Source organism: Triturus cristatus, chromosome 10 (genome assembly GCF_964204655.1).
Source record: "Triturus cristatus chromosome 10, aTriCri1.1, whole genome shotgun sequence".
In the NCBI taxonomy this organism is placed as follows: Eukaryota; Metazoa; Chordata; class Amphibia; order Caudata; family Salamandridae; genus Triturus; species Triturus cristatus.
In genome coordinates, this window is record NC_140593.1 from 1,127,048,191 (window position 1) to 1,127,065,259 (window position 17,069).

General features: G+C 40.4%; 1 protein-coding gene across 1 annotated transcript in view; it reads right to left on the minus strand.

The window, feature by feature from the left end:
- Positions 1-12,921: 12,921 nt before the first annotated feature.
- LOC146796697 (NADPH oxidase organizer 1-like) overlaps positions 12,922-17,069 on the minus strand; it is a 28,159-nt gene continuing 24,011 nt past the window's right edge. The window contains exons 7-8 of the mRNA XM_085629378.1: positions 16,666-16,783; positions 12,922-14,663 (exon numbers count right to left, since the gene is read on the minus strand). Coding sequence (XP_085485504.1) covers positions 13,979-14,663; positions 16,666-16,783 — 803 coding nt within the window. The 3' untranslated portion in view covers positions 12,922-13,978. The remainder of the gene's footprint in view (positions 14,664-16,665; positions 16,784-17,069) is intronic.

Sequence of the window (17,069 nt, forward strand, 5' to 3'; positions counted from 1 at the left end):
GATTCCAAGGACATTACTACTTTTATCACTCCATTTGTAACCTACCGTTATGGCCGTATGCCTTTCATTTTGGTGTCTGCAGCTACTGTTTTCTAGTGTATGCTGTATTGTTTGTTCAGAAGTATTCAGTGAGTCAAATGTTTCTAGGACGATATTTTGATTTATGGTGATTCCTTGCAAGCTTATGACAAAAGATTGAGGGAGGTGTTAGGCATATTGAGAAGGAATGGTTTGGCTCTGAGGTTGAGTAAGTTTTCATTTGGGAAGACAGAAATAAAGTATTTGAGCCATGGCGTCAATGCTGAAGGAGTTTACCCAAAGAAGGAGTTGGTCACGAATATGTTGAATAATCCGGAGAAAAAAGATGAATTGTTATCTTTCTTAGGCATGTAAGAGTTCCATATGAAGTTTATACCTAATTTGGCTGCCTAGACATTAAACATGAGGATATTACTAAAAAAGGAGCAGAATTTACATAGAATGAAGAGTGTGAAAGAGAGTTTCTTGATGTTAAGAAGGAACTTGGGTGTGCTGACATTTTGAATTGTTTTGAGCCTTCCAAAGAGTGTTTTATCATGATGTACGCCAGTGCTAAGGGTCTTAACGCGGTTGCAGAATGAATCTGATGGAGATGAGTTGTGGCCAATTGCATATAATTCCATGTCCTTTCGGGGCAGAAATGAAATATTCATTTATCGAAAGGAAGGCTCTGGGAGTATATTGTTCGGTCAGGAAGTTGAAGAATTTTGTGTGGGGTAAACAGTTTACTGTTTTCACTGACCTCTAACCATTGGTAGAGGGTTTATCCAGGAAAGGACTTGACATGATATTGATGAGGATTTGGAAATGGATTGTTGGTTTGCAGGAGTTCTGCTATGAGGTATGTTATGTTCCAGGGCCGTGGAACAAAGCTGCAGATTGTCTTTCAATGTTGAGCTCTGTGATTGAGGAAGGGATTAAGGATGATGAAGAACAGGCGAAAGTCTGAAGTGTCACAGAAGGGAGTATATCTCAGGAAGAATGTGTTGGCGCTGTTGGTACTTTTCCGATTTTGTAGCAGGTTTCCGATGCAATGTGCATTGGTTGGAACTCAGATTTGAAGAAACGTTCTGAGAGGGAAAGCTATTTCAAAGTGAGAGATGAATTGTCTTTGGAGGGAGGTCTCATTTTGCGAGGAATGAGGCTTGTAGTACCTACTGTGTTGAGAGAAAGGATCATGAGTTTGGGACATGAAGGGCACCAGGGGATTAGTAAGACCAAGGCGAGAGTATGTTAAAATTACTGGTGGCCAGGAATGGATTTGATGAGATGGAGGAAAATTAGGGAATGTCCAGATTGTGTGCATAGTGACAAGGTACATAAAGTTAGAAATCCTCCGATGATCTGTGTGGATTTTCTGTCAAAACCATGGGAGGTGGTGGCAGTTGATGTTGTTGGGCTGCTGCCCTCAAGGCGGACCTCCAGTTATCTACTGGTGTTTAGTGATCAGTTTTCTTGTTGGGCAGAGATTGGTGTTGCAAAAAGAACAATTGATGGACAGAATGCAGAACAATGTCATACATTCACCCCAGTACAGAGATCTGGACCCAGGGAAGACTTGGCTTGGCAATTCGGGCTGGACTGTTCCCATGAGGCACAGGGTCCAAGACTGATTTGCATATAGCTGTGTCTGAACTGGGGTGGTGAAGTGATCTAAAGAACGATGATAGATTCAACACAGATCTGTGACTGGCGGGTGAGTGTCTGAAAAGTTTCAGTGCTCCGTCCATCATCTCCTTGTGTTTGCTTTGTTAGCCCAAAGTTGGCGGGGTATGCCCAGACGCGGGTCCCTTGCTCACTTTGCCACTGGATTCAAGCTAACCCGGCAGATGAGGGCTGTTAGCCCGAAACCGGTCCCAGAGTGCTTGTTGCCGGTCCAGGGAAGACATGGCTTGGCAGTTCGGGCTGGACTGTTCCCATGAGGCACAGGGTTAAGACTGATTTGCATATAGCTGTGTCTGAACTGGGGTGGTGAAGTGATCTAAAGAACGATGATAGATTCAACACAGATCTGTGACTGGGGGGTGAGTGTCTGAAAAGTTTCAGCGCTCCGTCCATCATCTCCTTGTGTTTGCAGAGATTGGTGTTGTCAATGGTGTTCAAACCAAGACAATGGCAGATGTTTAGAGTGAAATCTTTAATCATGAGTCTTTGCCTAATGCTATTTTGAATTAAATTACCCTCAATTGTATTAGTTGAGATGGAGAAGTTCTTACAAAAAAGAGGTATTAAACACAGGAAGTGTTCGCTGTATCATCCAGAAGGGAATGGTACTGTGGAAAAATTCAACAGAGCAATAAAGGAATGTATTCAGTAGGATGTGAGTAAGGGGAGAAATTGGGTGGAAGGACTCAAGAAGTTTCTATATGCATACATATTTTCTCTACATACAACTATAGGAGAAATCCCTTTTGAATTATTCAGGGGAAGGAAGGTTAATACTGAGTTATCTCCTGGTAGCTACATTGGAGAAAAGGTGGAAGTGTGTCATAGGAATCATTGAAGAATGGTGGTGAGAAACAGTTGAGATGCATTGAAAAGCGGAAGCAAAACTACGATGGCAGGAAGGGTGTTAAAAAAAATGGATCTCTCTGTGAGAGATTTTAAAATGATAAAAAGGCCAGTGTTGTCTAAGAGTAGTTCCAAGTTTACAGGTCCTCAGAGGGTCATCAAACCTTATAATAATGCAATCAAGGTGGAAAGTGGAAGGATTTGAAACCTTAACAGAGTGGCGGTATACAGCGGGAGCAGTCTGGTCTTAGTAATGGCCATATCTCAAGTGAGCTTCACGGTGGAACTTTGTAGTTTAGTTTTTTCAGTTTTTCTGTAATGTTTTGGGGAGTTTTTTTGTTTGGTCGTTATAAAGGAGGAGGCTGTGTGGTATTTAGGCATTGTATTTATATCAAGAGGGAATTTAGACTGTAAGGGCGTTCTAGCCCAGCTATGACACATTGGGTATTCTGTGGGTCAATTACAGCTGGTTTTGTTTGCTGTCTTACCTGTGGATGCGATGCTCTTCAATAAAGAACCTGCATACACCCTAACTACATTTTAGGTACCTCATTACACATGGTGCACAGTTGACATGGATGGATTAATTATCTATCCCTTTACAGGCGATAACAAAGGGCACTGTTTCAATAGAAAGGCCTAGGGGGCAAACGAGCACTAGTCGTCTTTTATAGACAGACAATTTGCCAGTGGCAAAATGTGTAACATTCATTAATTTCCTTAAAACTCACTTTTGAATTAGTTAAAACATGTAAAGTAATATTTTCTTTTGCTGTCAAGTTGTGCTCCATTTTAGTGCACTTACATTAAGATAGCTATGAAAAGGATTTGGTTGGTCTTAAGATTCAGTAAAGATTCCCTGCACACACAGACACATTGTCAGATACAGAACATAAACAGCAAAAGGCGCACCACATCCTCAAATTTAAATCATATCAAATTAGTCCATGTACATCAAATTTTTCTTTTCCAAATTGATCTTCTTTATTTTTCATTTGTTAAAATGACATTTAAGAACAGCCAAAGCAGCCGACGCGTTTCGTCCACTTGGGACTTCTTCAGGGCTGCAAAAGTGTATATATAAAACAATGTATAAATACCACGAATACCCACATACAATATATACAAATCCAACAAACATAATCATTTAATCATAAACAAATTCAAAAACGTGTTAATAAAAAGAGGAAGACAGAGGACAGTGTTAACTGTACATTTGAAGACATAAACAAGTTAAAAACAGGATTGTAAGTCAGTTGGTCCTTGCTATTAATTTATGTTCAATAACTTTCAATATGAACAAGTAATCATCTCTCTGATATATTTCTGGTTAAATAGTAATTAAAAACTGCACAATAATAAAGTGCAATTGGTTTCTTTAAACCAAATCTCATTCCCCAACCAAGTTTGCATCGACCACAGTTAATTGGGTCAGAAAGGATTGAGAATTTACTATCAACAGGCTCAATGCGGTTACCCTTGACATTCTGTAATTTACAAACACTAGGACATTGCGCTGAGTAATGCCCTCCCATTTTGGACCTCTTCCAGTGATTTTTGAATGACATCCCAGAATTTTCAAGAAAGAATTACACAAACAGACGCATTGTTTCTTACGGTGGGTACATCTTTGGACCTCTCCCCCTTCCCCTTGTTGCTTCCTGTGAAACCGCATTGAGCCTGTTGATAGTAAATTCTCAATCCTTTCTGACCCAATTAACTGTGGTCGATGCAAACTTGGTTGGGGAATGAGATTTGGTTTAAAGAAACCAATTGCACTTTATTATTGTGCAGTTTTTAATTACTATTTAACCAGAAATATATCAGAGAGATGATTACTTGTTCATATTGAAAGTTATTGAACATAAATTAATAGCAAGGACCAACTGACTTACAATCCTGTTTTTAACTTGTTTATGTCTTCAAATGTACAGTTAACACTGTCCTCTGTCTTCCTCTTTTTATTAACACGTTTTTGAATTTGTTTATGATTAAATGATTATGTTTGTTGGATTTGTATATATTGTATGTGGGTATTCGTGGTATTTATACATTGTTTTATATATACACTTTTGCAGCCCTGAAGAAGTCCCAAGTGGACGAAACGCGTCGGCTGCTTTGGCTGTTCTTAAATGTCATTTTAACAAATGAAAAATAAAGAAGATCAATTTGGAAAAGAAAAATTTGATGTACATGGACTAATTTGATATGATTTAAATTTGAGGATGTGGTGCGCCTTTTGCTGTTTATGTTCCATTTTTGCCCCAGTATTTGGGGAGGTATTGTGTTAGCGGGTACCAGTCTAGAGCGCACACACAGGGTGAATTTGAACTTGTCACCTACCAATACAAGGGGTAATGGATAATCCGGTGCTGTCCCAGAGGGTTACCGCTGGCTTTGCTCCTTCTGATACATTGTCAGATACAATACACCTAATTCTCCATCATCCTCTTGTTTGATGTGAGGCAGTGAAAAACTTTGCATTACCCCAGCACAAGATCTATAAATGATGCGCATATCCATGCAGCTTTCCCATAGGTCGTTCCTCTGAGATTTATTGTTTTTGTTTTGTATTTATCGCTATTGGATACCGTGTTCATAGACACTCTAAGGCTACAGACAGAACCAAACTAATGCAAAAAAAGCCATTGCCCCCATTGTCTACGAGATTCATTCTCCCATTACTTCAAAGATGAGCTTGACATTGGGATTTTTTGTCCCACGCTCCAATTACGTGAACCGATTGCCTGCGATGTACCGGCATCTTCCGCTATTAGCTAATACTATCATCCTGAAAAGATTGTTTCTATTATGCTCCTGTATCAGATTTCCACTATTCTATAGGCTAAGTCATTGCCCAAGCTCAATTGTGCTTTGGTGGTTTCTCCATATTACCTATTGGAACTTCAGCAAGCCCTACTCTGTTTCATGATACCTACTCATTACATACAGGACAATGTTTTTTCTCTTTTTCTGGACATTCTTCATCAAATGAATTGGGATCTATCCCTGCTCTGCTACGTTTTCTGTCCTGATGATGACCCATAAATTGTGCTAACGGTTGAAACGCCATGGACAATAGAGGGCATAAAGACACTTTATCATTGAACTGATCAGTCAGGAGCCATTGAACAAATATTGGATTCCCCCCTCAATGGAATTAGTTATTTTATGTTTTACTTCTGTAATTGAGCAGTCCATTGTCTATTTGCCTTTGCATGATCACCTTGTTACTGTTTTTCATCACTGCACCGGCACGGTGTATTCGTTGGACATCCTTTTGTATATTATTTTGAACCTTTTGATAATTCTTTATAAAAGATTGTTGTACCCATTTCAAGTCTTCATATATTCATTGATATTTACATATATTTGTGATTTTGATTGGATTAATTAACAATCAACCACTGTTTTGAATGTTTTGATTAATGAAACTCAGAAGGAATATTTTTGTTTGTAACTATTATTGTCCCAGTACTTCTTTGGTCTATGGTTAAATTCTGTTGTTATTCTAGGATAGCAAGTTAAAGGTCCGGCCCACCTAGACATGATCTATGACCAGAAGCAAATGATCAGGAGATAACAGGCTACACAATTTTTAAACAAGTGATTTGAGTTTCTTCAAAAGAAATTAGAGCATATTTATTTGTGAATGATGCAAATATTTTAAAAATGGTGTGTGTGTATGTATCTCTCGCTGCATATATATATAGGCTCCTTTATCACGTGACCAAGGGCCTGTTAGTTCTGAACCGTTGGGCTTTTGCCTGCCATTGCTTGATGAAAAATTAATGCACACTGATTACTACGTCGGAGTGGCAGCCTATATATGCTGTGAAGGTGAAAAGTGCAGCCTAATAAAACACTATATGTGGAGCAAGTGTAGTAATAAACATAGGTGCAGACATATTGTACTGAAGTGCAAAGGTCAAATTACATATTATTAATGTAGAAGAGTACATATTAAAACGTCTACGGCATCATGCTCTTGAATCTTCACTGCCCACACAATGGGCCGATGCAATGGGATTGAAGTCTGAACTTCTTTAAGTACCTGCCTTTATAACTTATATACTTGAAAAAACAACATGGCGTAAACCATGTGTGCATATGCAATTAGAGAAATGTACCATTGATTACCATTGTTGAGGGTGGGGAGGTGCGGTGTGATGACATTATGTCTGATAATGGGGTTAAGTACCACATCAGAGGCAAAGTCATGGAGCTTCATGGTCCACGCAAGGCTTTACCTTTATCTATATATATTCACTGAAAAAACAAAGGTTAAAGTGAAGTTATGGTTAGCTTTGCTTACATGTGTTTAAAAACATTCAAACTCACCGGAACAAATGTAGTTAACCTGCAGTTATGGTTACTATGGAAACTAAAAAATAAAGAAATTTTCCAATTATGGTTCAGGAAATTAACCATAACTTAGACCCCTATCATGCACTGCATATAATCTTGCATATTACCTCATTTATGACATCGTTGATGCCATCACTAATGATATCATCCATTATACTGCTGTTGATGTTAGTTTTGATATTCCCACAGATTATTATAAAGTTGTGATTGACAAATGTATATATTTATATTTTATGTAATATGAGTAAAACCTACTTTTGGAATAGCTTGTTTTGGATCTACTGTTTTTGTGGCAGTATAGTTTAAAAGCAATGAATAGATTTTTATTGGTTAAGTATATTATTGTTAATAACAACAACAACAAAAACACAACAAAAAATTAGTTTGGGTCTCTTGAACTAAACGTTGAGTACTGATTTTATAGGTATATGTTGCACTAGCTATAAACATATACTATGAGGGGGTATGGGTTTTTGAGGCTATGTTTCGGTTTGTTTATTTGTAAGTTAATTTATGTTACATGGTGATAGAATGTACAACAATATATATGTGTTCTTGGTTCTGGTCGTTTAATTACATCTGTTTTTGTTTTGAGGAACAGAGTAAGGCTAGCACTGGATAATATAATCAGTGATGCAATTTGAGACAGCATGAGTGATGCCATCACTGATGTTCTTTAACATGTCATGAGTGATGTAATATATGACATCATAAGAAGTACTTGACAAACATGCATGTTATGTTTAGTTAACTGATCCATAACTGGCAAATGAAAGCAGTTTGTAGGTTTGTTTTGTAATCATAACTGCACTTTAGCTGTGCCTTTTTCCACTAAATTTCACCAGTCTTTTTTTAAACATGCTATGGTCTTATAAGCAAGGCCCTGCCATGTAAACCATATGATTTGCACGCTGCAGTGCCTGGCACACAAGCCATAATGCGCGCACCAAATGCAATGCTCATGGCCTTACCTTTAATGGCACATATGCAACTGTTGTAAACCATCTTACAGTTTACATTACATACCTCAATACTCTTAACACTTTGACAGAGACGACTATAAATGTAGTATCATTTATTGGTTTGACAAGGGCTGGGTCTCTGGCACAGATAGGTTAACTGCCCTATTGTATACAAGGAGGAACTGGAGCCTTACTGACTAGAAGTATCTTACAGATCCTTGCAGCTGGGCGGTCTGCCTCCCACCACAAGAGAGGCATTACTAAAGGTCAGGGCTGTTTCTAGGTGTTTTGCCGCCCTAGGCGAGAATTGAAAAATGCCGCCCCCTCCCTTTTACTACCATCACTCTCTCCCCTGCCATCCAGGCTAGAGAGGCACACCCTCTACTGCCGAACCCTTACTAGCTCCTTTACTATCAGGAAACACGATCACAACAGTCAGTCCTGCAAACGACCTCAACGAAAGGACCAGGCCAGACCGTTACGGTAGCCATACACTCACAGAACTATGTACACGGATGCCCAATAGAACCTTGTGTATCGGGCATGACACTAGGGTAGTGGCCAGTTCTTTTTTTTTTTTTACAGAGTTTTATATAGCGCGATCTTGCCCCAAAAGTATCGGGTATCAGAGCGCTTTACACGAGCACAAGTTGCGTTACATCATGAGGATACATTCATTTTTGTTAGTCACAAACAGCCTATTATTATGACAACAGGCGCAAAGTTCACTGAGCTGCCAATATTTCAGCCCAGAATTCCGAAAGAGAACAATAACCATTTTTAATAGTTCAACTAGGGGCGGTCTAGGGGCTGAACAAAGGGAGGTGTGTGTCGGAAAGACCAAGCAGGTTTTCATTAAACTCCGCAGTGAATTGTTGCAGGACGGGCAACCGTTACATACATAGTGATATAGAGCTCCGTGCTATCCGAGACGTCTGACTCCATTGTACTCATTCAGGTACGAGGGCATGAAGAACAGGCACAGTATTCCTAGTGGAAGATGGTAAACTGAGTACACTTTCACTACAGTCCTCTGACGTGCCCCAGCCCTGCAAACCCCATTCTCTCCCCGAACCCAGGACACTCGTTTATCGCCTCAGTCTGAAATTCAGCGGAAATATTTTGGGGCTCGTAGAGTCGCCCGAGTGGTCACCATCTTGTTGCTGTATTTTAAAACAGGTGTTTTTTCCAAGTATGCTAGCGCTGATGTGAATGTTCGGGAAATACAATAGTAAGTATTATTCGTCTGGAAGAAATATGAAATAGAATTAGATTTCAAAATAAGGTGCAGAAAAAGGTGCACTGAGCTACTATTTAATTTGCAGAAGCAGTTATAATAACGCTTAGGCAGCTAGTGAAGGATAATAAGGCCTAACAGTGGAACCCCCTCACCCCTATGCATACTAAATTTGAAACTCTCACATCAGACTATGCAAAGCTAGTCCAAGATGGCCTTGGAGTATACATACCACTTGCGCGTTTGTCACCATAGAGCTACGCCCCTTTACTCTGATGTAGGGCAACTCAGTTTGCCGTTGCTAAGCTACGGAAGCAGCTGGTTAACGTGTGTGGCTTACGTTTTCTTTTGCACAAATGCCCACCTTGCCGTTCCCTATCAGGGCTGTTTCTACCATCAGGCAAGACTAGGCGGCCGCCTAGCTTTACTTTCGTAGGTTCGAATTAAGACTAAATTCCCCCTTTTGCCGCCCTAGCCCTTTTGCCAGCCTAGGCGGCTGCCTAGTCTTGCCTAATGGTAGAAACGGCCCTGCTAAAGGTACTACTAGAACCAGGGAAGGAAGAAAAAAAATATGAGTCCAATAGGCCTTTATCCTTATTAAATATGGACAACAACATATTGGCCCAGGTAGTTGTGAATAGGATGCTGTGGCTTATGGGCAGGGTGGTCCTAGCAGATAACCTGGATTTATACCTCGCCAAGCACCCTCTCTTTTAGCATCAATTGTTTGCTTGAGACTGCACGTATGTCTGTCAATGTTTCGAGAAATGTGTGTGCTTTTGTTGGGGAATAGATAATGTACGAAGATTTAAAACGTGTTTCCATGCAACAATGTGTATAGTTGGGTCTGGTGGCTCAGTGGACTAATGCGTCCACTTCAGGGACCATTGTTCAACCTTGTGGTCACAGGTTCAAATCTCGGTGGGACCACTCAGCCTTTCATCCACCAAAGGTTGATAAAATGGTATAATTTTGTTGGGTAACAATAAACATCTGTTATTCAGCAGCATTGTATTGAAATAAAAACAAGCATTTTAAAATGTGCTTTTGTTTTGTAGTACATTGACACTACAGAGTAGATTTAACGAGACTGAAAATGGTAAACTAAAGAGTAGATTGGGACAGAGTACTTAGCTTTTTGCATGCAGGGTTCTGTTTTTACAATTTTTATTTGAACACACTGTGGAGGATTCATTGGTACAGACTTGCATCAAAGGCAAGGGTGAGCCTGTCGTGAGTACTAAATAATGGTCTGAGAGCAGCACTATCATTGTCCAAACCATTTTTAAAAAAAATTACAAGCACTGAAACAAGGAATGCTGGTTTAACTATGCATTTCACTTACTTGTTTGAAAGTTTAATTTCCTGCAAATTAAGTCAGCCCAGTAAATTACGGGAAATATTTCACAGGGCTGACCTCTCTTATGTGAAATACAAATGTTAACACCACTGGCACCAATATAATAATTGTAGAATAATTCAAATTTGTGCTGATTCATCAAGGGCAATATTTTGTATGCTGTTAACTCTGGTGCCTTATCATAGATGTGCATGCAGTTTACAGGCCCTTATCATGTTTAGCTTACTCTTGATGTATTGAGATCCATGGACATCCATAGAGGAGGGGCAGAGTTGAAATGGGTGGGTGGGTGTTCATATGTTAATAGCACTGCTGCTCTTTAATAAATAGCATGACATGTGACAGACAGCTACCAAGGTAAGCTCAGTGCAGGGATCTCAGGTTCCTGGGAGATCTCAAAAAGGGGGCAAAGATAAAGAGGGGGTGCAAAAATCATTTCATTTACTAATATCTCTGGAGCCGTTTCACAGACGGGTATGGGATTTGGCTGACCGTAAGTGCATGTAGCTTACCCTTAGTTTATGGCTTTTGATGCACCTATGTCAACACGGGCACTGGGGGAGGAGGGGGTGGAAATGTGTTCATTTGCTAAGCTGTCACAGACTGCCAACCCCTGCGGCGAATGGAATTCAAACATGCATAGTATGGGTTGGCTGTAGGACCTGGCCGTAGATGTTAAGGATTTGTGGACCCTAGTATAAGGGGTTCCTGGAAAAAACATTGGTACCATAGACTGAAAACTGAAAATGGACAAAAGGAACTAACACCCTCCTTGTCCAATAGGGGCTGTATTTTTAAATCTAAGTCCAGAGACCTTTTGCAAACTTGGATCAGTTCGGATGTATCTACCATTTACCCCATTCAAGACCCCCAACACATTATTTTGATGCTAACTTCTTGAAAACTAATGAATGGGTTTACGCTAAACCAAATAATAGCACTTCATTGTGTAAAGTTTTAGTTTCATGACAAATGTTCTGTCATTGGGTTCACGTTTTCTTTCTGTATGAGAGAGCAAAGATTCATTTTGTAGCTAAAATGGGAAATGCTATTGTTTTGACCACCCCATTAGGTGTTCCCACCCTTGATAGGTTTGCATTAGACTTGAAATAAGCTAAACATAGTCAGTGGCTACCATGTGTCGTGGAGATCCATAAAAATGTGTCAAAGTTATTTCCAATTAAATGAGTTTTTGAACACCCATTTAACTTTGCTCACACTGTTTTTTGCAGTGTTACATAGAACAAACTTGATGCAAACATATTGGAGTACTTTTTACTCCTTACAATGAGACTTGCCGCTTGTGCCCTATAACTGCCTGCTCAAACTTTTTATCCCATTTGTAGCGTCAACTGCAGCTAGGATGCACCTCGTGGATTGGAAACTATGTATTGTATTGTTACTCTGCATACTTTAATTTTTCTCCCTCAGGTAGCTTGAACTTGAAATTGAATCTCCCCCTGTATCCCTTTCTCTCCCAGTGTGATCCCTCCCGTCCCTACGTCTTACTCCCCCCCTCAATCCTGTAAAGCGCTCTGATACCCTCACGGGTCTGGTTCGCGCTATATAAAACTGTAAAATAAATAAATAAATAAATAAATACATGAGCACCAGTAAGGGCACGCATATTTGTTTTTATTTTTTAGACGGGGAAATTACGTGATTTGGGCAGAATCAAAGATTGTTGCGTCGACACCGAGACTCTAAATTGGTTCCCCAGTTACAGCATAATGCCATATCCTCTCCCTTCTACCTACATGGACTCACATTAAACCTGAGATTTCTGCACTGGGCTTAATGTGCTAACAGCCTGAAAAATGTCATGCAGTTTCTTGCAAAGCACCAAAGTTTTTCACACATGAAATCGTTTTTGCTCCCCTTTCAGTTTTCCACCTTAATGGATCAGCATTAAAATTGCCACAGCCACAGAAATCTAAACATCATAAATGTCTGCCAGATTGCTTGTGGCTTAGACAAATAATGCAATAGTTATTAGCAAATTAACACTTTTTTGGCATCCACTTTTAAATGTAGCCCCCCCCCCCCCGCCCCCCTGACGACACTGCACAAATTTAAAAATACCAAGAGTAAGCTGGACATGCTAATCATCTTCAAATTTCAGACAAGTTCGTTAGACAGTGATTAAGTTGTAGGCAAATTAAAAATACAGTTTTCCAACTGTTAAAGTATCTCTAAAAGTAACCTCTTCATGCCCAAACAGAACACTTTTTAAATGATAATATCTCGAAAACTACTTCAGTTATTTACAACAAATTGAGCAAAGGCGCTTTCTTGAATAGGGCTCCACTGACATGCCAAGTTTAGTATAATTATTTTCTGTATCGAGAGGGAAAGAATCCTACGAAAGGTAGAATGAGACCCCTTCCATTTATTTGGCCCACGCTTCATGGATCTACACAAAAATTGCCACGAGGAACCCAATATTGATGTACTTTTTTTTTATTTTTAGAAAGTTTTATTTAGAATTGGAATACTGCACCAAGTTATTAAGTAAACAAAAAAACTCTTTCCATTTGGAACTCTGACTTAACCATAACTACGCTGGAAGTAAAAATGAATGTGGCCCAATAACCCATTATTTAGAGCAACTGTACTAATAAATGCACATTCGCACATATATTACAAAAAAATTAACTTTTTTACCACAATACAGCAAATTTGACATTAGCAAACCACTGTTTACTGCCTCGCATATTGCACACTACAATTATTTTACACATGGAAACAATATGATAATATGATATGATTTGATCGTGTTGCCAAATGTAACCTCGAGTATCCTGATTTTGGCTTAATATCTCTTTTTAAAACAAAAAAACATGAAAAAATGCCATTGCATAACTCAAAAAGAAAGACACACAGAGTATACTATACTATTTAATAACATTGTTGAAAGAGGACAAGAGCATCCTGACCCACTCAATCCTCACCTCTCGTGAATCATGGCCCCTCCCACACTCAACAAGGGTAATACATAGCATATTACACTTTGCGCATCTGCAAATATACTATATATATATATGTTTGTATAAATATGTGAAATATAAAACAGTACAAATATCACAGTTAGTGTAATGGATTAATTAACAGGCACATATTTACAGATAATGAAAACATGAAATACCAATAGGAAAGGAGAAGTGGCAGTAGAACTGAACCTGAGATGATGGGACTTGGTATGGCCAATCAAGTTGATGTGCATAATATATAAAAATAGATACTAAGAAGTGTACTCATCACAGAGAATGTTAATACAAATCACTGTAAATTCCAGGCAGTCATTTGGTTGCTACAGAACCTTCTCTTTGTCAGATAAGTTCTTTCAAGCAGTCCCTTATTTCAGGGGGTCACTGAATTTGGTAACAACATCATCTCCTCTTTTTAAATTACTCACTTCAAGAGACTGGTGTAATCCGTGAACCCAGCTTCCACCTGTGGTACTACATAACGTGATCTGCTGCTAGCTTCAAGCCCATGGAGTTATAGGGCAAGTCCCTGCCTTCCGGTTCTTTGCACTGCCTTCTTGGTGACCGTGGTGCACTTCTGCAGGATTTCATGTGCTTTGGGCCTTGGTGGCATCACTGGAGCATTCGACAAGGAGTCCTGGTTTGAGGAGTTGAGGGATGGATCAGAGCCACTCATCGCAGAGGTTTCTTCATCAGAATCCTTACTTGGCTGGCTGGGCAGATGAGAGGGCTTCCTTACAGCTGGTGTCCGCTTTATGAGTGAGCTATGGCCCACTATTGTCAGGTCCCGTTCTCCCATTTCTGCTACTTGCACTTTCCTCGGGCGAGGGATGGGCTTGGAGGTAGCATCTGGGTTATAGCCCACTGCCTCTCCTTGCATCCTGCTCAATTCTAGATTGAACAGTGATTTATCTGATGACCCCTCTGTGGTGGGTAATCCACTAAGGGATCTGGATTTTCTTTTGCTCAAAGCCTTCCGGCGGTCTTCGAGCCGCACATTGACTGAACTGTCTTGCGATGGGTCATCGACCGAGGCACTTTGGTTTTTCATGGCTGCAACATTCAATGTGCTGCTGGCTTGGTGCAGATCAGGGGTGGAGGCATGAATGCCTTTGTTGAGGATAATGTGGAATTTCTGGTGTGGATTTGTGTACGGCTGAAGAAACATTGAAGGAATATATCCTGTACGCCCATTGTACCTGCAGGAAAGAGCAAAAACACAATGAGATGAGAGAGCAATGTAAAGGCACACACCCTATACCCAGACCTATGATACTTTGATTTTAGGATTGGACTGGGTTAGAACCATAGCTGGACTGACCACCCCAGCACTGTTCTGCAGTGCTTTTGGAGGAAGCAGATGGAAGAGCGGTCACTACTGGGGGATTTTTGAAGAATAATTTAGTTCACAGCAGCTTTTACTTTTCCCTCATGCCAGCTCATTCAGAATTCCCCCCTCCCCCCCCCCCCTTGAAGCCTCTGGTTACCCTCTGGTCCACTCAAGCGGTATTTTGAATATTAATAGATAAGCGGAACCAAAGGAAGAGGGCTGATGTGTTAAAAATGTCTTAACAGCTGCTTTTCTCTAATTTCCTGCAAGCTCAACCTCCCCACTCCAGTTGCACACAGACATGGAAATGGTTCCTAACTTCCAAAGGACAGGGGTGGCCAAGAGATAAAAGATAAAAATTAGAATTATTTTGCAAGGAATTTAGGAGGCCTTAAATATTGCAGCTGCAGCAGAGGAGGAAATAAGAAAATATCCCAGAAACATTATGGGCAGGCTTTCAAATCAGCATTCACAGATATATAATACATCTTGTTTAACATGTTCTTCTATTTCTTTTGGAATATGTGGGTTTATGAAACCTACCTATTGAAGAACCACTGTCCCAGTCAACGCTGTCTGGCATGGACCCCAGAGTTTCAGCCCTAAGCATAGTCAGAGGCTACCATGTGTTGTGGAGATCCATAAAAATGTGTCAAAGTTATTAACAATGACATGAGTTTTTGAGCACCATTTAACTTTCCACCCTTTTTTGCAGTGTTACATAGCACAAACTTGACCCAAAGGTATTGGAGGGCTTTACATGAGCATCAGTTACATTAGACAAGGACATGCATGTTTTGTTTTATTTTTTTAGACACAGGGAAATTAAATGATTTGGGCAGAATCACAGGCTGTTGAGTCTACACCGAGACTCAAACTTGCTTCCCCAGTTACAAAGTCGGCAGCTCTGGCCGTAACGCCACATCATCTCCCGTTCCCCTTCTTCGATCCACATTAAACCTGATATTCCTGCACTGGGCTTAATGTGCAGCACACATAGAAAGAGAAAAAAGTCTCTTGTGATTGTTTTTGTGCGGGAAGGTTTCCCTTCCTGCACAAAAATAATCATCCTCGCAACAGAGGCACCCTTGCACCATGGTGCAAGGGTGCCTGCGTTGGCGCATGGCAGCCCATTGTGCGCCGGCACACAGGAAAAGGACAGGAATGCACAGTATGTAATGGATATTATGCATTCCGGGCCCTTTTCTTTTGCTGTAGGGCCCTTTGACAAAAAAAAAACATAAATGAGGCCCTCTGTCTGGACAAACTTTAAAACATTTCCCACTTTGGATGTGTGCTATTGGAAAAATGAAACCATTTCTCCAAGTTAATGCTGCTCTCAAAAAGGTACCATTTTAGGGCGCAAACCCTGTCTGCTCTTTTTAGGAGATATGGCTTTGCTTCAAATCCCAGGTGTTGTTGCATGTGAACCCCCAAGGGCCACCCATGAACGCCTCCTCATGCGAACTAATGCAAAGCGCTTTTTTGCGTTACTTTCAGGTCTTTTCTGTTTTGGAAGAGACTTTTTAAAAAACATTTTGCGCTGGTTTAATTCACTTTTGTGATGCAAACCCAATGCAAAATGTTGGTAAATCTGCCTGCTAGTGTCACAAATGCCTTTACCTGGGGACAGTCCCAGGGTGAAGGCTGCACTTTCCCAAAGTGGAGAAGTGGTGGTAAACAACAGCGGGCGTCAGAGGCCACTTAGCCATAAACACCCATTCAGTAAAAAGGTGATCTGAGAAATCCCTCACTGAAAAATCAATTACAAACAGAGTAAATGTTCATTAGAATTGCAGCACAGTCCAAGGTGAGAAGAGGCATATTCAGGAAAATTAATTTCAAGAAGAGAGAACATTTAAGACCCTCACCAGGCCAGCCACCAGCCGTTGTCTGATTTTTCAACAACTTCAACAACCACTCCAACCTCCACGGTCAGCTCGTCTGGACTTTTTGCCACGTAAGCCTTCACTGCATAGTACAGGACACCTAGAAGAGAAGAGGGAATAATGTGATGGTTGGAAGCAGGAGGGCAGCAGAGCACCACTGGGATCAGAAGCTGATTGGCCAAAAGCAAAATCTGGATATGTCCCAACTGGCCTGGACCAATCAAAGACATCCTCCATGTCTTTGATTGGTCCAGGCCAGTTGGGACATATCCAGATTTTGCTTTTGGCCAATCAGCTTCTGATCCCAGTGGTGCCTTAGGCCCAGTCAAGATCTGATCTGCCTTAGTCAAGCCCTCCAGGCCTTTCTATTGGCCATTCCATCTCCG